The sequence below is a fragment of the Schistosoma haematobium genome, chromosome 4 (assembly GCF_000699445.3).
Source record: "Schistosoma haematobium chromosome 4, whole genome shotgun sequence".
Lineage (NCBI taxonomy): Eukaryota > Metazoa > Platyhelminthes > Trematoda > Strigeidida > Schistosomatidae > Schistosoma > Schistosoma haematobium.
The window spans coordinates 32,356,268-32,381,522 of NC_067199.1; the positions used below are offsets into that span (position 1 = coordinate 32,356,268).

At 35.5% G+C, this 25,255-nt stretch overlaps 2 protein-coding genes across 4 annotated transcripts in view; both read left to right on the top strand.

Moving 5' to 3' along the window:
- Positions 1–684: 684 nt before the first annotated feature.
- Positions 685–16,937, top strand: GKOW1 (G-patch domain and KOW motifs-containing protein 1; the record flags this gene model as incomplete). 2 transcript variants are annotated; one of them, XM_035732934.2, is made up of 12 exons in its annotated part: positions 685–1,122; positions 1,213–1,494; positions 4,305–4,489; positions 4,513–4,658; positions 4,695–4,783; positions 4,817–5,119; positions 8,594–8,726; positions 11,435–11,609; positions 13,246–13,351; positions 13,404–13,470; positions 13,526–13,611; positions 16,347–16,937. In XM_035732934.2, 12 exons carry the CDS (start codon positions 685–687, stop codon positions 16,467–16,469), a joined length of 2,133 nt encoding a protein of 710 aa, XP_035589920.1. In that variant the 3' UTR covers positions 16,470–16,937. The 2 variants fall into 2 exon arrangements, with proteins under 2 accessions (XP_035589920.1, XP_051066781.1); XM_051216216.1 differs by lacking the exons at positions 685–1,122; positions 1,213–1,494 and adding an exon at positions 13,662–13,794 and having other exon boundaries at positions 4,307–4,783; positions 4,817–4,917; positions 4,951–13,351.
- Positions 16,938–20,581: 3,644 nt separating this feature from the next.
- MS3_00007875 (uncharacterized protein) overlaps positions 20,582–25,255 on the top strand; it is a 31,841-nt gene continuing 27,167 nt past the window's right edge. The window contains exon 1 of one of the 2 annotated variants that reach the window (XM_051216218.1): positions 20,582–20,753. In XM_051216218.1, coding sequence (XP_051066782.1) covers positions 20,646–20,753 — 108 coding nt within the window. In that variant the 5' untranslated portion in view covers positions 20,582–20,645. The remainder of the gene's footprint in view (positions 20,754–25,255) is intronic. The other variant, XM_051216217.1, reaches the window with a different exon arrangement.

Consider the following 25,255-nt stretch of genomic DNA (forward strand, 5'->3'; position numbering starts at 1 on the left):
GCCATCAGAAAAACCAAGAGCGGGAAAGCAGAAAAACCAGACAATACACCTGCTGAAACACAGAAGTCAAACATAGAAGTAACTAAGAAAGCGCTCCACATGCCAATCAAGAAAATTCGGGAGGAAAAACAAGTGTCAACTGACTGGAAAGTAGGCCACCTCATCAAGATACCAAAGAAAGGGGATCTGAGTAGAACTATAGATGCATCACACTACTGTCAGTATCAGGGAAAGTCTTCAACAGAGTGTTGCTCAACAAGATGAAGGACCCAGTAAAAGTGTTCGAATTCCAGAGTAACATAATGGATTCTGCAAGTATCGGTCGTGCACAGACCAAATCGCGACACTACGGATCACCGTCGAACAATCAATTGAGTGGAACTCGTCACTGTATATCAACTTCATTGGTTATGAAAAGGCATTTGACAGTGTAGATAAGAGAACGTTATGGAAACTTCTTCGGCACTATAGAGTTCCTGAGAAAACTGTCAGCATTATCCGGACTTATGCGACGGAATACAATGCAAAGTAGTGCATGTAGGACAACTGACAGACGCATTCCAAGCAAGGGTCGGAGTCAGACAAGGCTGCTTAATCTCGCCCTTCCTCTTTCTTCTGGTGGTTGACTGGATTATGAGGACCACCACTTTTCACTGGAAGTACGGAATATAGTGGACAGGTTGAATGCAACTATACGAACTGGACTTCGCAGATGAACTGGCTCTTTTATCCTATACACACGAACAAATGCAAATGAAGACAACTAGTGTAGCAGCAGTCTCTGCATCAGTAGGCCTCAACATACACAAAGGGAAAACCAAGGTCCTCAAATTCAAAGCGGAGAACAGTAATCCAATCACTCTTGATGGCGAAACTCTGGAAGATGTAGAATCCTTCACATACCTGGGAAACATCATCGATGAACAAGGAGGCTCAGATGCAGACGTAAAGGCGAGGATTGGCAAAGCAAGGGTAGCATTCCTACAATTGAAGAACATATGGAACTCAAAACAACTGTCAACCAATATCAAAGTGAGAATCTTCAATACCAACGTCAAGGCAGTTCTACTGTACGGAGCTGAAACTTGGAGAACTACAACAACCACCATCAAGAAGGTACAAGTATTTATAAATAGCTGTCTTCGCAAGATACTCAACATCCATTGACCGGATACCATCAGCAACGGCCTTTTGTGGGAGAGAACAAATCAGTTTCCAGCTGAAGAAGAAATTAGGAAAAGACGTCTGAGGTGGATAGGACATACATTACGCAAATCGTCAAACTGCATCACGAGACAAGCCCTAACTTGGAATCCTGAAGGGAAGCGGAAAAGAGGAAGGCCAAAGAACACATTGCTTCGGGAAATAGAAGCAGATATGAAAAGGATGAATAACAACTGGAAGGAGCTCGAAAGGATTGCTCAGTACGGGGTTGGATGGCGAATGCTGGTCAGCAGCACATGCTCCTTCACGAGGAGTAACAGGCGTAAGTACGTAAGTATGAATAGCAGTTGAGAGACGAGAAATGCAAGCTCTCTGTGAAGGACATAGAGTGTAAAACAGGTCTTAGCCACGCCTTCTAAATGATCAACATTTTTTCCAGTCTTTTTGCTAGTAGTAAATTTAGGTAAATCTGGAACAATGCAAAGAACATACATTTTCAATTGTGCTGAGTTTGTGTTGAAACACATGACGCGCCGTTTGGGTGGGTCTAAGTTTAGGCAATCTACCAAACGATGTTTGGTCCTTTAGTAACTTTTTATGAGTTTTCCACTAAATTGAATTGATCTGCATAGTTGAACGTCAACACAGCAAGGTGGATTGTGAACATCTGAAAGATCTTTTGCTAAAATAAAGGTATGATAACGACTGGGTCTAGCTCATACAGATTCGCAAATGTTGAAGCCTTATAGTTTTTGAATATTCAGCTGAATCTGATAGAGGATACTCAGGCCTCAAGCTAGTTTCAAGCCAAAGCTTTTGTAGGTTAGTAAAACTAAACTATCATATCCTCACTGTGAGAACTGTGCTTGATGTGACGTCGGGCGTCTTAGAGAAGTAGAAAGAAAACAGAGTGCTCTCTACTACTTTCTAGTCCTAATAGCTCATTCAGCTGCCCCATGCTAAAGAATGGTTGATGATATGTGGTCTAGAACTATACTATGCCTAGCGAAGATTTTCTTATTACCGTGCTTCCCCATAAGAATACTGATCAGACTTTCCATTCTTTTTTGGCATCACTGGACGTAATGCAGCCGATGTTAAGCAGGTTGCATCACTTGAGTACAAGAGGTAGACAAGATTCCATATTGGGTTACGCGCTATCCGCACTTCATATCTCTCCATATACTTAGATATTTCATTTCAAGAAATACAATCAGTTTTTTCACCTCACAGTTCGCTAAGTCTCCCAAGTAAAGGTAAAGTTGATGAGGTAATCGTCTTCAGTCTTCAGTGTTCAGTAATAAGGATAGGAGGTCTGTCGACCTATATTAATCCTTGCAGTTCGTAATACTGTGGAGGTCCAATCTCGTTTTGAATATATTAACAGACGGTGCTGATATTATGTGTTCCGGTAGAGAATTCCAGTAATTCACTACTTGGTGTGAGAAACGGAACTCCAGATGTAAACGGTTTGATCTCGGTTTTTGAACTTTCTTCTAATGTCCTCTCAAATGATCGGTTCTAGACGGAAGCAAAAGATAAGACATGTTAATACCAAGGTCATCGTTCAGTATACGATAAGCCAATATTAGATCACCCCGTACTCTACGGTAAGATAACGGAAATAAGTTAAGGTGTCTCAGTCTGTCTTCATAAGATAGGCCAGATAGACCTTGTACCATCTTAGTAGCTCGTCGTTGGACTCTTTCCAGCATATCTGCTTCATATTTGAAACAAGGACTCGCTGCTTGAATCCCGTATTCTAAATGTGGTCGCACATAAATCGGGTATAGTAATCCAAACATTTCATCATCTAAATACTGAAAAGACCTACGAATTGACCATAATACCCTATAGCCTTTTGCAGCAGCAGCGTTACAGTGACTAGTCGTTTTGAGATCATTGCTTAATATAACTCCTAAGTCTTTATAGTGTCTTGCTTTGGGTAGCACGAATCCACGTAGTGTATAGTCATACGATTCATTAGAGTTATTTAAGTGCATCACTACACTCTTATTAGGATTTACTTCTAGTGACCACCTGTCTAACCATGCAACCAATGAGCTAAGATCGTCCTGTAATACTATTCTATCCGACATACTATGTATGGGTCTCCAAATCATTATGTCATCAGCGAAGAGTAGAACGGATGATTTTGCTACAGTTGGCAATTCATTTGCATAAAGTAAAAAGAGAAGAGGACCTAGGATTGTGTCTTGGGGAACCCCACTTTTTACAGGTACCCACGAGGAGAGAGCCCCATTAACCCTTACCCTTTGTCTCCTGTCATGGAGAAAGTTACTTATCCAATCGACGACTGTGTTATGGATTCCAAAACTTTTCAGTTTGAATTTAAGACCAGAGTGTGAAACCTTATCAAAGGCTTTACTTAGATCTATGAAAATTACATCCACAGGAGCATTCCGATCCTTTGCCGCAGCCCACTCTTCTCGTGCAATGAGATTTGTCAAGCAAGATAGGCCTTTCCGAAAACCATGTTGTGCCCTGGAGAAAAGATTTTGCACTTCAACATAGTTTATAACAGCTATCCGAATGATTTTCTCCATCAGTTTCACAACTGCACTGGTTAAGCTAACGGGTCTATAGTTACTAACTAAATCCCCACTCCCAGCCTTATACACCGGACTTATTATGGCGTCTTTCCGGTCTCTAGGAAGTCTGGACTGTCTCAGAGACATGTCGAATAGTATCGCTGATGGTTCAGCAATTTCGTCTGATATGGCTTTCATAATCCTAGGATGAATATCATCGGGACCACTGGACTTATCAGGTTTGAGATGCTGAAGTAGCCAGCAAATTAAGAATTTTGCATTTGACATGTACTTGTTCTTCTGATCCTGTAGGACTGGCAATACGCATGGACACCCTCACAATAGTCACAAACTGAGAACCGGTTTCTTGATATCTGTGGCCAACTGTAAGTTCATATCTACATGACTAACCACAACCTTTCCAAACTGAAAGTAAACTAACTCCCAAATATCCGATGATTTCCCTTGAAATATCAGAACCAGGTAGTGAAGTTAGTTTAACTGCATGCTCATAAAGACCTCGAACCGCTTCCTAACATTAAACAATCGTTACTGGTTTATAATAAGACCTAGTGTTTCAATTTGCAGATGTCCTTGGCGGGTAATATGAGTGACTTGAAGCCCAAGCTTGCCTTCTCATTTCTTCAGCGGAAAAAGCAACTAGTTTATAATCCTAAAGTTACATCTTTGGATGCAAATAATGGCGAAGTTACTATTGAAGAGAAAAAGGAATTCATCACATCAATTGAAGATAAAATAATGCATGTATATGTGTGTTGTTAATTTATCACTTTAGTTGTTCAACTGCAAAAAAAGAAGAGCAACTTGTCATACCATTAAAGCGTAGTAAAAACATCTTCCAGGAGCGGATGAGAAAGAATTTCTTGCCAGCTGAGTCCTTAGACCCCCTTACGCTTCAGGCGTTGCAAGAAATTAAAGAAGGTATTTTATTGTTTCCCAGTACTTTTAAATATCTAGAGAGCCAAGCATTTTCAAGTGATTCACAAAATGTTCATGTAAATTTCGATCTTAAAATATCTGCCAATAGTTCTGAAACCACCGAGGAAGTATGATCCTTTAATACTTTTACCACCAATTAGACTGAGAATGCAAACTATGATGCTATCCCTATTGAAAAGTTTGGTGTAGCTCTCTTGGCTGGAATGGGTTTTGATCCAAAATCTCTTGATAGCTCTAAAAGGTATTTTTTGTTTCTAAGTATATTACCTCATAGAGAGGTTTTACTACCTCAGAGACCAAAGGGACTCGGGCTAGGCGCAGACCCAACTGCAGTTCAAGATGCTAAACAAGAATTACTGAAATCTAAAATAGAAAAACTAACATGGGACCCCGGAGCGCGTTGTCAGATCGTATTAGGAAAAAACAAGGGTCTTTATGGCACGGTTAGTGAAAAAAATGTTTCTGATTTATGTTATTTCGTCAGATAACTGGTTTTTACATACTGAATCTCAGTTACATAAGTCCACTTTAGTAGTTGTACTTTTGAATAAGTAGTTGTAAGTCGTAAACTAGGCAACATCTCAGAGCACGGTGTAACAGCATTGTGCACAGTGGGTAAGTTTAGTTGATTCTTGTAAAAATTATAACTAAAAATGAAAAACTTGTGTAGCTAATTTCGGCTATATCTTTTAATAATAATGAGAATAGCTCCATCGATACAATGGTATTTTCCACCTTACGCAATGCCATAAATCTCCGAGCAGGATCTAAGTGTAGTTATCAATCTTATTTTGCGTTCATTTTGATGTACTTAAATAACTCAGCTTTCAGTCTTCAAGAATCAGTAGCCATCCTTTGTCCACTTGAAACTGTAGTTAGATTCCAAGCGGGAATCTCAAACTTTTCAAGTGACTTAACAGTTTTGTAAAATCTTATAATTGTAGCACACATAAATACTCACTTGTTGCGTCCCTCTATACATCTACTTCAGCGTGATTGATGTAAAGGACACTCACAAAATGTTATCAGTCATAATTCACGACTTGAGTATCGGATTATGAAAGCCTAAACACATTTTCAACCCTTCAGTCATCTTATTTGTAGAGCAGTCAATGTTTCAGTTTTAACCTGTAACGGGCATGTATCATGATTACTTACAATCTTAATGGCCCCTAAATACCCTGGTGCGGCCGAGGGTGAAGAAAGCCCGCTCTCCCTCTCGAAATGCTCTCACATGGTCCTGCGTATACAGATATTCCCAGGGAAGTCCTACTCACTGCCTCCTCGCAGCTAGGTGTTGTTTACGAAATTGAGAGGACAAAAAATTGTCCGACTCTTTAACCGGGTTGGTGGGTACGGAGGATCCACCTCCGGGAGTTGGAAAACCCTGATTCCAAACCAATGGTGCACGTGGGCTCTAGTATCCTAAGGAAAAAAGGTGTATAAACCAATCGTTGGTCACCGGCTACCATGGGACTGCATCTCCTTACGATGCTCCACTGCCTTGTGGATCAGACCTTCAGGTCGAAGGCTCGGGATGTGGCCCTCTAGGAAAACCACCTGCTTCGATTTGGGCACCCGGGCAGTATCACAGCCCTCACACAAATCAATGATAACTGTTACCCCCCTCATTGTAATTGTGTGGCGCACATGTATTTGGTGCCCCCTTGTACCAATTTGTATGTGTTTAAATAAGTATACTGTATAGGTTTCATTCGAAAATGATGGGATATGATTTACCATGCTTAGAGTAAGCACTTCCCGTCCTAATTCTTATTATTTTACAAGAGGTTATGAAGATTTATCACTCAACACGCTTTCACTCATTGTCTATCAGGAATATTGGATCACCATTTCAGTTCGAATTTATTATAGATATACTCTATGATTCCCTAAAGGTCAAACCCCCTAGCTAGCTACCCGTCGCAGATACTGTCTTTGTGGTTCAGGTTCTCTAGATTTTGGAAGTTAGTAATTATTGGTTCCTCTTGTAGACATGGCCAAACCACTCAAAAAGGCGGTTATATATTAGTGTCTAAATTCGTAAGTCACAGACTTCTTGTTACTACATACTTGTCCGTCCCTTGTTGGTTTCCTGTCAATTATTGTTTTGGTTTTCTATTTTGCTCATTCACTCTGTTCATGCTGTTGTAGTTTACGCTAGCTTGAGTGATTTGTTTTTATATTTGATTCCACATAGTTTCGTTCGTTTATTTGTATGGATACCTAAAGTACAAATTAGTTTGTGATGGGCTTTGATATTTCGAAAGTTTATTTTCTTCCGTACATTTTTTCCATTTACATTTTCTGCTATTTGAGTGATAAAATATGAGCTGGTAAATTTATTTGAACCTCAGTTTTATAGATTTTTAAATTCATTGAAATCAATATTGGTGCATACATCTTTAATGATGTAAAATTACCGAATAGAATTTAAAGTCACGCAGGACTTTATGTAGTTTCATTTTTCTGGTAATATGTTAGCTAGATTGAAAAAAGTACCGACGTTGGAAAATCTCAAGTTTTCAAAGTAACTGAAAAACTACGTAAACATATCCTCGGAAAACACTACCACTTACGTCGGTTTGTTGTTTTACGTTAAGTGGGAGTATAATTTAAGAAGCTTCAAGGTAACCAGCCAAACTAATACTTAAAGTCTGGCTGTTTGTCTGAGCCACATACACTTCCTGGATAAGTTACTCACAATAGTTAGAATTGATGGCTTAGAATCAACCTTTGGAGTACACGTGCATTCAGTACATTTTTATTATGTCTGGAACTTCTTAATCCGGGTTCTAACTTCTTTCTTTTATCCTTTCCTTGTATTTTATTCATCAGTATAGATGTCATTGCTTATATTCTTGCTTTTTCTACTGTTGCGTTTTCTATTCACCATGATCGATGTATGACATTATTTGAATTAGTGAACAGCAATCTCAGACATTAAGTTGTCTATATCTTTTTCACTTCAGTAATTAAAAGGGAACAAAGTCATTCTCAGGAAATTTAACGTCACATTTATATTTAATAAAGTGTATTTTCAGATGCAAAATGCCCGAGTAAAACTCACATCAATGGACAAACATTTTTGCTTGCCCATAGCACTATTTTTCTTCCTAAAGATACCGCAGTTTAAATAAAAGTACCAATACTTTGCTGATCACTACACCTATTATAATTGCCATCTTAAACGAAGGTGCGGAGGTAACATACCTAAAACTACTCACAAAACAGCTATATGTGACCGGTCTCAACACAGTTTTTCTTTTGGAGTTGTGATCACGCTACTAGGTCTTCAAAACCACTTCTAATCCAGTTTCCTCTTCAGAGCCCTTAAAAGAATGTGTTCCATATTTTTGGCGAATAACAATAGCCACTACCGTGCCTTTACCATACTCGAGATTACCTTTATTTTCACGCTCCTCTATGAAATGTGTTGTATAAGTCTTACTGACCAACATATAAGTAGGTAAAAATCACTCACACCATTCTTATAAATCCTTATTTTGTTCTAGACTAGATTTCCTAAGTTTAACCACTTGAAATTTTAAAAAGCTTTTTTTCCTTTCTCACCATAGTTTTCTTCAATTTGATGTCTTTGAATATACTTTTCAGGAAGTTAATTGTACTTATAATCGTGTCTTTCCAGAGGTTGTGACGATTAGTAGTCAAGGTTTTTCCGTTAAGGTGAAACAACCTATTTTTAATTTATGTAAAATTTCCTTAAAGGATGATCATATTTGTCAGTTATTTGGTCTAGGACAAACTATGTAAAGATATCAGATATTACTTGTCACGAGATCGTTCATTTAAGACGAATATAATTATTATTAGAGGGAACCTTTTGTATTCTAATATCTTGAAAATCTATTTTCTGTCTTTTAAGAGAATATTTCCATTTCTCCCTAAATGTCTAGTTAGAAGGGCTAGATGGAGACACTGGTCGTGTGATTATTAGATTAAAAGTTTCGAAAGAAGCAGTCACGGTACTTCAACATACTGTCCGTTTGGTTCCTATCAAAGAATATGCTGCGTACTCAAATTGTATAAGTAAGTTTGTATTTTTGATCCATCTATGTATTTCAACTATCCTGTTTCATATATTTCCTGACTGTGTCATTCCAATAAAACCAGTACTTGTTTGTGATTTATTTATAAACCCTTATTTCTCGTGTAAATATCTACCATCACCCATAACTTCTCACATAATTAAACTTATGAATATTCTAAAAGTATCAACATTTTACAGTCTATTAGATTTCATGTGAAAATCTTAACACTACTGATTTATCCAGTAGGTTTAAAATTGGTGGAATCTTTTGAAAGTGTACTGTATTATTATCATATAAACAAATGCATCGTCACATTGAATAAATTAGGTTAAAGTGTGAAGCAATCATCATTAAAGTGTTCATTTATTTAGCTGCTTTGCACATAACTATTTGCTACTGTGATACTATCAATTTAATCACGATTGACGGAGAAGATTGGGAAGATGTAAAAACCTTTACATATTTAGGCAGCATCATTGATGAACACGGTGGATCTGATGCAGATGTGAAAGCGCGGATCGGAAAAGCAAGGGCAACATATTTACAACTGAAGAACATCTGGAACTCAAACCAACTGTCAACCAACACCAAGGTCAGGATTTTCTATGCAAATGTCAAGAAAGTTCTACTGTATGGGGCGGAAACCTGGAGAACTACGAAAGCCATCGTCCAGAAGAAACAGGTGTTTATTAACAGTTGTCTATGCAAAATACTTCGGATCCGTTGGTCGGACACTATTAGCAACAACCTACTGTGGGAGATTATTTATTTTAACATATAGATATTGGTACAAGGAGGCACCAAATACATATGCGCCACACAGATCTCATTTGATATGTGTGAGGGCTGTGATACTGCCCGGGTGCCCAAATCGAAGCAGGTGGTTTTCCTAGAGGGCCACATCCCGAGCCTTCGACCTGAAGGTCTGATCCACAAGGCAGTGGAGCATCGTAAGGAGATGCAGTCCCATGGTAGCCGGTGACCAACGATTGGTTTATACACCTTTTTTCCTTAGGATACTAGAGCCCACGTGCACCATTGGTTTGGAATCAGGGTTTTCCAACTCCCGGAGGTGGATCCTCCGTACCCACCAACCCGGTTAAAGAGTCGGACAATTTTTTGTCCTCTCAATTTCGTAAACAACACCTAGCTGCGAGGAGGCAGTGAGTAGGACTTCCCTGGGAATATCTGTATACGCAGGACCATGTGAGAGCATTTCGAGAGGGAGAGCGGGCTTTCCTCACTCTCGGCCGTACCAGGGCATTTGGGGAGAGATCAAACCAGATCCCATTGGAGGAAGAAATCAGGAAGAAGCGCCCGAAGTGGATAGGACACACATTGAGGAAAGCACCCAACTGCATCAAAAGACAAGCCCTCACATGGAATCCTCAAAGGCCAAAGGAAAAGAGGAATATGAAAAAACACATTACGCCGGGAAATGGAGATAGACATGATAAAAATGAACAAGAATTGGATGGAACTAGAGAAGAAGGTCCAGGACAGAGTGGGTTGGAGAATGCTGGTCGGCGGCCTATGCTCCATTTGGAGTGACAGGCGTAAGTAAGTAAGTAAGTACTGTGATACTATCTGATTATTTACAACAAATTTTCTCTAATCTCTTGTGTATTGATAATTTCATATGTGGTTGCCCTCTGTTCAAAAACTAACTTGCTAGTTACAATACTTAACCTTCAGCCACTAGCTTGTTAGTGTAAATCCCGCTCTCAAACTTTCACTTAGTCGCTAGACCCTTAGTTAAGTGCATAAATTTGTATTCGGCCACGAAATTGCATTAACCATTAAAGTCGCTAATCTCATTGCTGTTGGAATTCCAAGCATGCTGAAGTTCATTTCAAATGTATTCTTGAATTAGAATGAATATTGAGTTAAAGTAGAGCTCTGTGTATAACTTTTGTGGGTTATAAAAAGGAAGTAAAGCCATGATATATCGAGATTACCTCTGTGACATATAGAATGATGAAGAAATAGAAATTAATGAACGAAATGCTTAACTTATGGCAATTTGTTGTATTGATTGGATAAAGGTATATAAGATCTATTTTTATTGCTTCAATAAACTCAAAGATTTATATGAGATCATAAACCGATCAATTTTAGGCCACCATTGATAACCTGGAAGCACTAAACAGGCATTTTATTCTAGTGAGAAGCTGTGACCAGTGAAGTTCAACCATGTCGGATGTGACGCAGTCACCTACCGAAGACAATCGAAGATTGTCGCGCAACACCGTGGACTGATTGAAGCTAGACATTAACACCGTTGAATGTCGGTTCAGCGTTTGCGCGAGACCAAAGGTCCCATACCCAGTCCCACGTTTGGGATCGTGGACGCGCACTTCTTAGGGGTCTCATACTAGTACTTCCAGGTTTTCAATGGTGGTTTAACACTGATCAGTTCGTGATCTCAATCAAAACTCAACTATCTCCACAACCCTATAGTGAAGGTCAAAGATTTGAAGCAAAAGTACATACCATCGATGTTATACAGTGAATTAATAGATTTATATGCACAATTATACTAGAATATATCATACATTTTGCTTTCTATTTTTGAATTTAAATTTTTGATTTCCAAAATTTGGACCTGCTTTATCGATTATTTTTTGCAAATATGTGAATAATTCAACCTCCTCTTACATGAAACGATGCTCAACGTACATACTTTCTTGATAATATCAATTCTAGACCAAAATCAAGTTGATGAATATAAAGCACGCGAAGCAGAACAGTTATTACTGAAATCTAATCATAATTCCGACTCTGACCCGCCGGGATCAAAATCGACTAGATATGAACAATCGACACATAGTGACTCTATTCGTAAAACATCGAATATCTCTAAAGAGGATAAACCACTAAAGTAATATTTACATTTTACATAACCACTAATTTTGTTAGTTTGTATATTTTTTGATGTCATATTATGATCATTTAAGTTTTAACCACAGTGAGGGTTGTTGTTGGTGAGGAAAAAACACTTGACCACACAAGGAACTAATTGGTCTGTTGGGAAACGTCATGTGTGAAATAACCAAATAAGTTTATATCTTTGAAATCACTAACTGGTCTTATCTGGGAGCGCTGAAAGACCGTTTCTTCATAGCATGGGACTCCTCATCATTGATCATCCACTATCCCACTCGTGAGAGTCGAACCCAGGACCGTAGGTCTCGCGCGCGAACGCCTAACCCATAGTTCATGCTTGTTTAAAATTTCTGTTTTACTGTATGGCGGTTTATGTATCACTCATTAATAGTTCAGTTTAACTCGGTAACGAAATACAGGTTCATTTGCTTGGTTTTGAACCGCACTTTTCTCATATGTAGGGGCTCCTGATAATGCTGTCCAGTTGAAGAATTCAGATTTTGACGGAATAAATTTGAAATTCGCTATCAGTGGTTTACATTTAACCGAAAAACAGCTGGCAATCAAAAATTTAAACACTTGTATCATAATTGTTCCCACTAATTTTAATTCTGAAAGTGAATAGTAGTTTGGTTTATAATTTTGAGAGGAAGTCAAGCATATGTTGTTAGCTGTTATCGGAAAATACTTTTTCTACGTGACACAATTTTACATATATAATTATATTACTTATGAATAGCTATTATTCTATTGCTCAATTTTCTTGCCATTGTTTTATTCGTTGAGAAGACAGTGAATTGGTCTACTCCACCGCAATCAATTCTGAGCTGTGTCACCCAATGTCTCCAACCATTGTCTACGACAATAGCGATGGCCCCAACCTGAGGTCTTACATCTATCAATAGGGCGCAATCCAGAAGTTAATGACTCCATAGATCTTGATTAATTTTTAGTTAAATCTAAAAGCATTTTCTGACCTCATTCCAGCGATCCTATCCGGTTACTTAAATATCAATATCTACATATTATTACTAATTTCATACGTAATTGATGTAAATTATAGCATGATGCTCAAACCTCTGTTTAGTTAGTGAATCGTACATAATCTAAATGACGTTTTTTGTAATGTACAACTAGAAATCTACATATCACTTTGCTGAAGATAATTCTTTATTAGAAGGTACGTTTCTTATAGCAACCGTAAAGTGACTGTGAGAATAATAATATAAAAATCATATAGGGGGATGCGGTTGTGCTGTATATTGTGAAATATTATAACTGTTAACTCATTAGTAACTAAACTTAATAATCATCGATACAATTATTTCGACTGCTTTTATTTTGCATCTTATGAACTTCCCTTTACTGTAGTGACATGAGATTTAGAGACTTGGGCTGATATACATTTTTACCAGGTATTACATCGTTCTTAATTAACTGATTACTGTTGTTTAATTAGCTGGTTATTATCATTAGTCGTCAAAGAACTTGAACTCAAGTGCACGAACCTACTTAGATTTGGCGACTCAGTTGCTTATTCATAATTATATCATTTAGTGTTTTCTTAGATTGTCAAAAATATAGTTCTTCTTCTTTTTATATATATAGATGTTTTCTTTCCGCTTCTGTAGATGTGAACCAAATAGACCATCTGGTGGTATATCTTGGTTAAGACCGAAATTAATTGTTCGATGTTTAGATCGAAATTATTGTGGTGGAAAATATAATAAAGAAAAGGTATTCTTTCAATATTCATAAAATTTAATTGTATTTTTTTTCTCACAACTAGTTAATTATTATTTCTATCGACGGTAGTCGATGCAGCTGTAAAACAGAATCTGGTCAGATAATCGAAGGTATTTTTTTAAACAAAGCATATTTTATTACTTTTCAATGTGATGCTTTTTGTAGGTCTTCCTATAAAGTATTTACAAACAATTATACCGCATGAAATAAATTCAGTTTTAATGATTGTAAACGGAGAAAGAAGTGGTCAGGTACGTAGTGTTCTTCATATTCTTTTTATCACTTATCTTTCATAATTTAGCGTAGAAAATCCGTTCATTATGTAATGTTTATCGGTTATTGTTATCTGATTTTTGCTCTTGGTTAAACTAAATATACAAAGCTACCATAAATTATTGCTATAGGCCGTCTACCCAAGCACAATTTTCTAACCGGTAAGCTGAGATCTTGTGGCTGACTGGTTCTATCTTCACTTCGATTGAATATTATATATTTCAATGCCCATTCTTAGACGATGAAATTTATAATTTTCGCAACCGTGCATTATTCACCAGGTACAATAGAAATGTTACAAATAGTCCGAAATAAATCCTATTTTAATGTAACATAGTATTGTTATAACAATTTCTTAATCCTTCCAGTACTTTGTATTTTTTTAACTATCCATCCGCCACTAAGAAACTTACTTACGCCTGTTGCCCCTCGTGGAGGAGCATAGGCCGCCCACCAGCACTGTTCATCCAACTCTGTCCTAGGCAATCCTCTCCAGCTGCTATATCCTATTCATGTCTGCTTCTAATTCCTGACATTGTGTGTTCTTCGGCCTTTCTCTTTTCCGTTTCCCTTCAGGATTCTATGTTAGCGCTTGCCTCGTGATGCAGTTTGGTGATTTGCGTAATGTATGTCCTATCCACTTCCAACGTCTTTGATGATGGTTGTAGCAGTTCTCCACGTTTCAGCCTCATGCAGTGGGACTATTTTGACGTTCGTATTGAAGATTGTGACGTTGACATTGGTTGGCAGTTGTTTTGAGTTCCATATGTTCTTCAATTGTACTAATGCGACCCTTGCTTTGCCAATCCTCGCCTTTACGTCTACATCCGATCCTCCTTGTTCATCGATGATACTTCCCAAGTACGTGAAGGATTTCACATCTTCCAGAGCTTCTCCATCAAGTGTGATTGTGTTGGCGTTCTCCGTGTTGTATTTGAGGATTTCGCTTTTCTCTTGTGTATGTTGAGGCCTACTGATGCAGAGACTGCTGCTACACTAGTTGTCTTCATCTGCATTTGTTCGTGTGTATAGGATAAAAGGGCCGGTTCATCTGCGAAGTTGCATTCAACCTCTCCACTGTATTCCGTACTTCCAGTGAAAAGTGGAGGTCCTCATAATCCAGTCGACCACCAGAGGAAAGAGGAAGGGAGAGATTAAACAGCCTTGTCTGACTCCGGTCCTTACTTAGAATGCATCTGTCAGCTGTCCTCCATGCACGACTTTGCATTGTAGTCCGTCGTATGAGTTCCGGATAATATTGACAATCTTCTCAGGAACTCCGTAGTGTCGAAGAAGTTTCCATAACGTCCTCCTATCCACACTGTCAAATGCCTTTTCATAATCAATGGAGTTGATGTATAGTGATGAGTTCCACTCAATTGATTGTTCGACGGTGATCTGTAGTGTCGCAATTTGGTCTGTGCATGACTGATCCCTACGGAATTCAGCTTGTCGATCTGAAAGTTGGGCGTCTACTGCGTCTTTCATCCGGTTCAGTAACACTCTGTTAAAGACTTTCCCTGATACTGACAGTAGTGTAATGCTTCTGTAGTTTTCACATTTGCTCAGATCTCCTTTCTTTGGTATCTTGATGAGGTGTCCTTCCTTCCAGTCCATCGGCACTTGTTCTTCCTTTCGAATCTTCCTGATTAGCATGTAGATGATATCACTAGGCTTCATACCAACAGTGTGCTTTTAAGACCTAACACACTAAATTTTACTTCGTAGAGGAGTTCAATTATTATGACAGGTCTATAATCTATAACGAATATTTCATAGGAATTAGGTTTATTAGTGAGTATTATATTTTGTCAAACATATATCTAAATCAGTGTATATGTCTACACCTCATCTGTCCTTTTAGACTATACTTGTGTATTTCTTTCCAGAGCAAGACTAGAAAATCTTAGAAGACTTTAATTCAGTAAATTATTTGTTGACTTTAACGGACGTTTTACGATAATTCGGTTACGAAATTTTGTGATCTTCAGTCCTATTGTTACCAAAACTCGAATAAGTATGCTTACAGTTCAAGAATGTATTAGTGTCCATACTAACTCAGCTAGGGACTTGTAGGAAAGCGATCTTGGCCTAGGTAAATAACTCACTCCCAATAAACACTGTCCACACTTTTGTTTTATCGTGTAACCCGTCTAAATTTGTTAAACACATCATAGATTATTACTCTACGCTATTTATTGCCTAAGTTTATTTGCAAGTCTACCAATATCCATATTGCGTATTTCTTGTTTCATATCACAAAGTCATATTCATTTAAATGACAACTATTCTGAAATTCCTCAATTTAATCATGATCATAAACATTGTTACAGTATTTCATTAAATTAATCAACAGTGTAGTGATAACCATTATTCTAAGTACACTTGTTAATCATCAGCATAAACTTTGCTACGTCAATACTCTAAAACAACTTACATGTAAGAAATGATTATCTCCATAGTCATAAATACCACTTGACGTTGATCGTTTCTGTTTATTATAAGACCAACTAACAGTACCGGATGACCCAAACTAAAACAAATGGAGTGGAGTTCGAACTTACAACCTACTAATTAAAAACTAAGTGTTTCGCTTACTAATTCACCGTTGGATGTAAATAATAATGCTTAGGAGAATTGTTGTATAGCAAAACATCTATAAAGTATCAATAACTGTCTAATCATTTTTTCCATTTCCTTCCTTTTTGAATAGCTTGCACGATTAATTAGACGTGATAGTCGTAACCAATTAGTGGATGTAAAAACTCGATCTGGAATCCCTTTGCAATATCATTTCGATTGTGTATGTGCCATACATGATCCATTCGGGAATTGATAGAAAAAAATAATTTACGACATTCTTGAATGTTTGGAATTTTTGTAAATAGTATTTTTTTTTTTACTTATTTACATATAAAAATAAAAAGATCATCTGAAAAATTAGAAATGTCTATTCCTAATTGTTTCTCCTCATTTTACAGTTTAGTTTTTCTAAAGCTACTGTTGAATAAAAAAACTTAATTCTGAGATCATATAATTGTGTTTAATTGACAAACTTGGGTAAAATCATGTACTCACTAATTACTAGCTTCGAGAGGTAATTCTCGGAGTTCTAATGAGAAACCACATCCAATAAGGCTAATCCGTGTCGGGGCATTTACCTACCGAAGGCAATAGAAGACGGTCGCACAATATCGTGGAGTAGTTGAAGTTAGACTTCAGTGGTCCAGAGGTTAAGTGTTGGCGCGCGAGACCAAATATCCTGGCTTTGAATTTTGCGTGTGGGATCGTGGATGCACACTGCTCACTAGTTCCATACTAGGACGAAACAATCGTCCAGTGCTTCCAGGTTTTCATTGGTAGTTTAAAATTGATCGGTTCATGATCTCAGTTAAAAGTAGCCTTAGGAATTTAATATCGTCTATTAGCTAAAGCGAATCAATAAATTACAAAGTTTCTCAGATAGTGTTAGTGTAACAAAGAAAATAGCGTGATTAGACATTTATGCAAATTAATAAACATTAAAGTAATATTAGGTAATGAAATTCTTCCTGCCCTCCAAAAGGAAAGTAAATGGATTTAAATTATGAACTCATAAATTTAAGAAGCTATTGTTGATAAGTCGATGTAACCATGTGACCAATTAAAACTGGACGATTTGTGATCGTTAGATTTATGCAATCATTATGAATTCTCTAAGTCTATACATTGCTTGAGATTTATGCCAATTTTAGGTAATGAACAGCTTTTGTATGCAGAATATAGTTCGAATATACGACTTATTGCATATTAATGACGGCTTTACAGTCTAATATACCTGCATTTTACTTCGAAATTTCGGGTAGTTCCGCATTATGCAAGCGATCATATACAGAGACATAGATTAACCAAACACATGAAAAATTTAATCGAACAATTTAAGTAAGTATTTGATCAGGTTGCCTATTGACTCCAATTAATAAACCTAAATCTACTGGGCAGAAGGTAGAGTGGATGTAAGTGTTCTAGAAATACCCGTTGAGATTTTATTAAATCATCCATCCAACTACGCAGAACGACAGAATTTTTCTGTGACCTTAGTTCGTGAACTTGTGTTTTCTTAGCCACCGTTTATTTCAGTTACTCAAGTGAATGGATTCATAAGGCTTTGATTTCAAATTCATGACTATTTCTGTAGTAATTTCCTTATAGCCTATAAAAAGATTGGTATCTTCATTCACTTAAGTTTCAAGATAATTTCAGATATCGACTATTTATACAATCTGGAACATCTAGTTGATCATTCTCCTACTACTGAATGGCTTTGTTGTCCGTCTCACACATCAATGCACTCGTTTATTACATAGATTGAATCAATAAGACAAGTAAAATGTGACAAGCAAAAAGCTCGATAAAAAACATATACTTTATAACTAGATTTATTAAAAACTAATATATCTACAGAAACATGCCCATTGTAAGTGACTGACATTGTATAAGTGTTTACTGGTAGATTATGCCATATACTAATTGTAATTAGTATTAATCTAATGATGAGGGGTATTCCCGTCTCAAAAAAGTGTTTTCGTTTTGGACATTATGATGCTTAGTATGATAATAAAAGCATCGTACTTAAATCATCTAACTTGAAGAATACTACACTACCAAAAGTAGTAAGCGTAGCATTGTAGAATAATGTCTCAATCTTGTATAGCATGCACCCTAGTAGAAACTAAGGGTTTTATAAGATAATGATCAAACTCACTGTTTATTTTGAATGGAAAATAATGAATTTTAAGATCCTTCATTTAGTTGGTGAATAAATAAAATTGCGAAGAACCCCGAAAGGAATCCATTTGCAGTTATACATTTTCCTTCTAACCAATATAAAGTGATACTTCATGTATGGTATGCATCGACTGGTAGTATGACAGTAGAAAGTGCATTTTGTGAATTCTTTTGGACACTCCATTTATTTCGGGGAGTTACATCATTCTTAGATGCCTGGTGAGCACCACAATTTCGTAATAAATATGGAGAGCTTGACGATTTTTAAACCACCTAACTTGTGATACAACTGATATTATGTTCACCAATCGTCCACGCATGTACGAATGAACTTATTGTAATCTGATTCTAAAAGACAAAATGACTCTGATAATTGGGGGCATAAATACGATGTGTGAAATACATAACTATTACAAATACACAAAATTGTAACTACTTAGTTATCTACCAATACACAGATGAAAAGTCGTTGTTTTCATTAGATTCAGGTAATGATATCAAGCAATAAATAATCAGCTGATTATTGTATATTACATTAAATTACACTGATTTTCAAACAAAAGTACTTTCTAAGTCTCCTTGTAGTTTCCTAATGAAATTCTGTTTCGTCTGCTCTGTGGGGTGTTGGAAATTTCAATGAATCACTATAAACTAGCTGTTTTTATTCTGGAAAACATCTAACAATGACTGTCTGATTGCCAACACATACGTCACTTATGTTGCCTTTTAAATACGACGATCACAAAAGCTATAGAATTATAACTTAACAAATGAGATGCTATGACTACTTGATATAAGTGGACGAAGAGTGATACGGCTCGATACATGGAATATGGTAGGTCTTCAGATGAAAAATTTGTCATTCACCAACAACAGATCTAAAAGTAAACAAGACTAAATCGAAACTAGCCCCATTATCGACAGTTATAACATGTGATTATATCACTGTTTCTTCCTGCTACCATAACCTATTACAATGGAGACATGAACAGTGAATTACAAACACCCTAGTTCAACAATTAGAACCCAGACGTTATCATGCAGAACCTTGGTCCTGATTACAATCCCGAAATTCCAATATTAAAAAAAATTTAAAAAAACGCACCACATTGAACTATTTCAATTAAATATAAAACAGTGTTACAAAATTGTCCTACAAATACTTAATATCAGAATGGAGATTTGTGGTAATTTTAATAGTTGAATTCATGAGTTGAATAAAACCAGACCATCATGGCAAACCTGGAAGCACTGGATGGCCGTTTCGTCCTAGTACGGAACTCTTCAGTAATGCATAACCACGAGGGTTATATAAAGCAGTTTGAAGAACAAGGATTATGATTTACAGTTGATAGTTGGGGTTAGAGATTAGATTTAGGATTTTTATCACGAATTGACATCAGTTATAATGTCAAGACTTTATTTAGCCAAATGGATGAATGAATTTCGCGCCAAAATCTAAGACCTGTTATGGTAAATCTGATTGATTCGTCCATAAATTATAGTCTCATTGAAGTATCGTTTATGCACAAATAAATGGAACAAACGATAAAGAAATAGTGGTAAGTAAATGGAACTTAACAAATTTCATCAAATGCTCTTTTTAAACAATCCAAAATAATTGAACAGTCATAAATGATTCATTATTTTAATAAAGAAATGAATTATCTCTGAAAAATCTTCAATATTTGTAATTAACATAATGATCTTTATCATATATAGAATTATATACCCCATTCATACAATAATTCATCTATGATGGATAGTGGCTAGCAGTGGAATCCAGGACGAAAAGCGCGTTTCGTCCTGGATTCCACTGCTAGCCACTATCCATCATTGCTTACAAATAGCTTGTGAATTAAGGTAACATCGAGACACGCACAGTATGCCAATAACAGACTGATCAATTGCAGCTTAAACCTCAATGGGAAGATACAAGCCAAACAATACCAAGTGAATAATTCATCTACTTTTAAAATCAATCCCAATGATTCCCAATTATCCTATAATTGACCTCTTATAATTAAATATTTTTAATCAAATCATTATTTATTTTACTAAATACATATTTAACCATGTAATAAGTCTTAACTTATTAACCAATCAAATTACAGAATTTATTGATTTAGTCAAGGTTAAATTATAATTATCCTTTAAAATTCTGTAAAAAGAATAATAATTATTCGCTAAATCAATTTTCTATTGGATATACTAAATTTTATTGTTTTAAAAGGGAATTTTAAAAATGACTGATTTTAATGATTTAAAATTATTAAATAAGAAATTAAATTGTGAATTAGTTAACATGAAGAAGAAGAAGAAGAAGAAGAAGAAGAAAGCCTATCAATCAAAAGTAAGTTGATAATAATAAATTGTATCAAGTCTATCAATTAATAATTAGCTTAGTCTTAAAAAGGGAATTAATTATTCATACTTTATCCTCTTTGCGATAATTAGTTATTTTCCAAATAGATCATCTTTATGATTATTATGATGGTAATATGAAAGTTGCCCAGGATAGGGTTGGATGGAGAGTGCTGATGGGCAACCTATGCTCCTCCACGAAAAGTAATGGAAGTAAATAAATAAATAAATAAATAAATCTGAAAGCCAATAGACTTGAATCTACGTGCTCCGTCAAGTCTTTTTCAGATTTAGCTATCTCTCTCGCTCTTATATTACAAAAAGAGTCGGTCTTTTTGTATTGGATTTTAAAAAAATTCACAAAAATTAAAGAAATCACGATCATTATCTCGTGAAGAATCACTTGAATTAGTAGAGAATATAAAAAGTTGTATCATATACACTAATTGTTGCTACAATCTTCTGACTGTAACAATGAAATCAATACATGATTTACCATATTCGATACAAAGATTCATAATGAAGTATTTCTATTGAGATAATGAACTAATTGATGTTAAACCACCAATGAAAACCTTGAAGTACTGGACCGCCGTTTCATCCTATTGTGAAACTCCTCAACAGCGCGCATCCACAATTACGCTCGCAGGATCCGAACCCAGGGTCTTCAGTCTCGCGCGCGAACGCTTAACCTCTAGATCACTGAGTCGGCATCCAACGATGTTAATGTCTAACCTCAACCAGCCTTGGGTTGGAATCCCGCGAGCGAGATTGTGAATGCGCACTGCTGAAAAGTTTCACAATAGGATGAAATGGCCGTCCAGTACTTCCTGGTTTTCATTGGTGGTCTAAAATCAATCAGTTCATGATCTCAATCAAAATCTTAATAATCTCCACAACCCTATACTGATGAAGTATTTCCATTTGATTGAGCTTACAACAATGAATTTCAATATGTATTTATTAATTTTCATAATAATGTATTACTAGAGAAATAGGATTTCAAGCAATATTTTCTAATTCACTTAGATCAATAAATTTCTACAATCTGTTTTCTGAATATAATATAGTCATAACCATTTATTTATTTACACTCTGCTCCATAGAATCTAATTAAAATCATTAATTAGGCAATTGTATAGACTTTCCGTTATTTTTGAACTACCACTTGTCTAAAACCATGATAACAATAAAATCTAGTTAAATAGTATGCAATTTTTGAAGAAAAATATCCATGATATTACCTCATGTTATTGTTTAGAGAACTTGAACAACAGAACTAATATACCGATAGTATTAGGTGATTTTTTTTCATTACGAATTAAATCTAATATGTATTGTACATTAGTTTCCGATTCTCAGTGTACCAAAATACTATTTATTAATCTAATTATCGTCCCTTTTTGTTAAGTTTATGTCCGGCTTTTTATCACGTGATTTATCCACCATTTAAAATACGACTTATACAATCTTAGCACCGGTATGGGCAGCCTAGAGTCCTTATTGGTCCTATGTCCGCCTAGCCCGTCCACTTGAGTCCAGAACACCAATATCAGCTTCCACTATGCGAATCGAATCATTTATTTCGTACATACTGGGTTTATATATCAATCAAACAGACCGCAACGCACCATAAAATAGGAAATAAGATTTGTACACTATAAAGCCAAAAAGTGGCTGTGGACGTGGGAGGCAGTAGTTAATAAACTGAGCATAATTTAGGGACAGTAAATCGTATAATAATAAATTATAGGTCAAAATGAAGCTTAAAATAAGAGGAATATAAATATATATAATCTAATTATTGACTAATTATACCATAAGAATGTATAGATAATATTAGTCAATTAATATTGTCTCAGAAGTTACTCGTGATTTAATCTTCGCTCGGATATAACACTTTTTAACTAGCATCTACAAATGTAACATTTTTGCTACTTAATAGAGAATCAGTAAAAGAATACGTTTTCACTGATAAGTTTTACCAGTTGTACTATCTATTACTTAGAGATTTCACTAAATATTTCAACTATCATTTTGTTGTGTTAACGATAAGTAATTCAAACAAAAATAATTTTATCGATGTGTATTTACCACATTTGCATAGTATGTATTCTTTATAACGTTCAGTAGGATTGATAGACTTTATGATAGCTAACTAATAGTGAATTAATATTGATAACAGACTTCCTTTAAACAACCTTACAGAAAATACCATATTTTGTTTTCAGATTGTCGTTCCTAAAGTGGTCAACCGCTAATATTCATAAATTTATGATACAAAAATAAAAGATATTTATTAGATTGATATCTGTGATGTTTAGTGGATATTCTAACTTACTACCCAAAAATTCGAATATGTCCTACCTGATAAGAGTGGGTTATTTTATCAAGGTGGAGAGATAGCTTACAGCTTAAATCGTTTAACTTTCAGCTTAATGTTAATCATGCGCCAAGTACAGTTTGATATATTCAGCATTCACTAATACTGTTATTACTTCTACTACTATGAGATTTGCTCTGAAGATTTCATGTTGTTGTGTTGATTAAAGTATGGTTATTTGAACAGATGTACACACGTGCCAGATTCTGTGTTGTGTTTGACTGACGAACTGACTGGATAGTTCGGCATTCAGTAGTATAGTTTGTGAGGACTAATGATACTACACGGCCGTCCGAACCAATATAAGTAAGGTGTATTTGGAACATGTGATCTACTGATTCAAGTTCAAATGATTTTACAAATAATCCATCCCTTGAATTTCAACCATTGAATTACAAGTTCATACCCTCTCTACCAATTTTTATTTGAATTTTATCATTAGCCTATGCATGTATCACCCTGTACTTTTATAACTGAGTTAAATTAGAGAACACCAAACACTTAAATAATTTAATTTTACTCCGAGTTATGGTTTTTGAACTCTTAATCACATAGAATTGTATTACGGTGAAATGTTACAAATTTACTTTGAAGTACTTTATAACTGGTAAAAATTAACATTTTTTGACATATTTTCACGTTTTATGGATTATCTTCATTAAATATGATTAATCTTATATGAAATAGATACAAACAGCTTTCACTTTCACATAGTAAAGGATAGGTGAATATAGTGATTTGTTTGGTTAAACTATTCCATAAAACGGAATCGGTCTTGTTTATCATTGTGGTCACTCGGAAACAAGCAGTATCAATAAGTAGTTTTCATAATTCATTTACTTCATTATAAAGGCTACTTTTAATCATCCTGACATTTCAATCTAATGTTGTATAACCTTCAGTCCTAAATGAATTCTGTCGGTCAAGTTGCTATGTATCACCACGATTCAGGGGTTCCTATTAACTATATCCAACCATATAGAATTAAAGAAAGAGGAGAACAATATTAAGTCACTAAGATTGAACTGAATTTATGAATTTAAAAATGCCTTTATTATTATATCAGTAGTCAGTAAGACTTTTTAACCAAGTAGTTCAATTAATTACGAAACAATTACTAAATAAAGAATAACGTTTTATTAAGGCGTTCCCTAAATTATTAGAAAGACAATTTTTTTTAAAAGTATTGGTCTATATAATTACTTTTATAGCTTGTCATTTAATGTTTTTTGTTATATCTGGACGTCATTGATTGTTATGTCGGTAACGCTTATCACTTATTCTCGGAACGTGGGACCTCCGCGATTCCCACAATGCGAAAGTCAGAACACAGACTGGTATAAGTGAAGATTTATTAACGCCAAAACACGACAACGACTGTCAAAAATACACTCATTTATATATTGATTGTACACCCATTGTGATTAATAATTAGAATGTAATCATATATATGGAAAATACTTAGAGTTATAACACACCATATACTTGAGCATAGTTCATGTCAATCGAATACAAGAATATCGCATATTATACAGAATAAAATATCACGCGAGAAAAGAAAACAAATATTACATTGAGTAGTTATTACACTGAATCAAAACGGAGGTAATCTTGAACTAATCTCATAATGAGTAAATCAATCGAAAATTGACTTTTCTTTTCATCATATCAGTTTTCTTTTAAGATCAACTAGTTTATTCAGTGTTAATTTATCATAAAGGTGATCAATTAATTATCTTTGCCAACCTTTGATTTGTTAACTGCACGAATCAATATGGATCCATATTAATTCCTTTTTACCACGATACAAATTATGATTGCAAAAAAAAGAATTAGCAAGTACTTTGCTTCCACATATGTCTTTCAAAGTATTGTTGCCATCAAATATAGTTTCATATATTTGACTTTATTCCAAACCATGTCGTATAAGAACAAGAGTTTCTCAGAGGCTGCCTAAGTCAAAGATGCCGAATTGGAGTATGAAACTATAGTCCATTATTTAAATGACCAGTGATTTCCTCCCGAAACAGATCCTTGCAAATTTTGATTATATATTATCATATTAGATATTAAGATAGATGCACACTAGTAATTATTAGGTATATTTA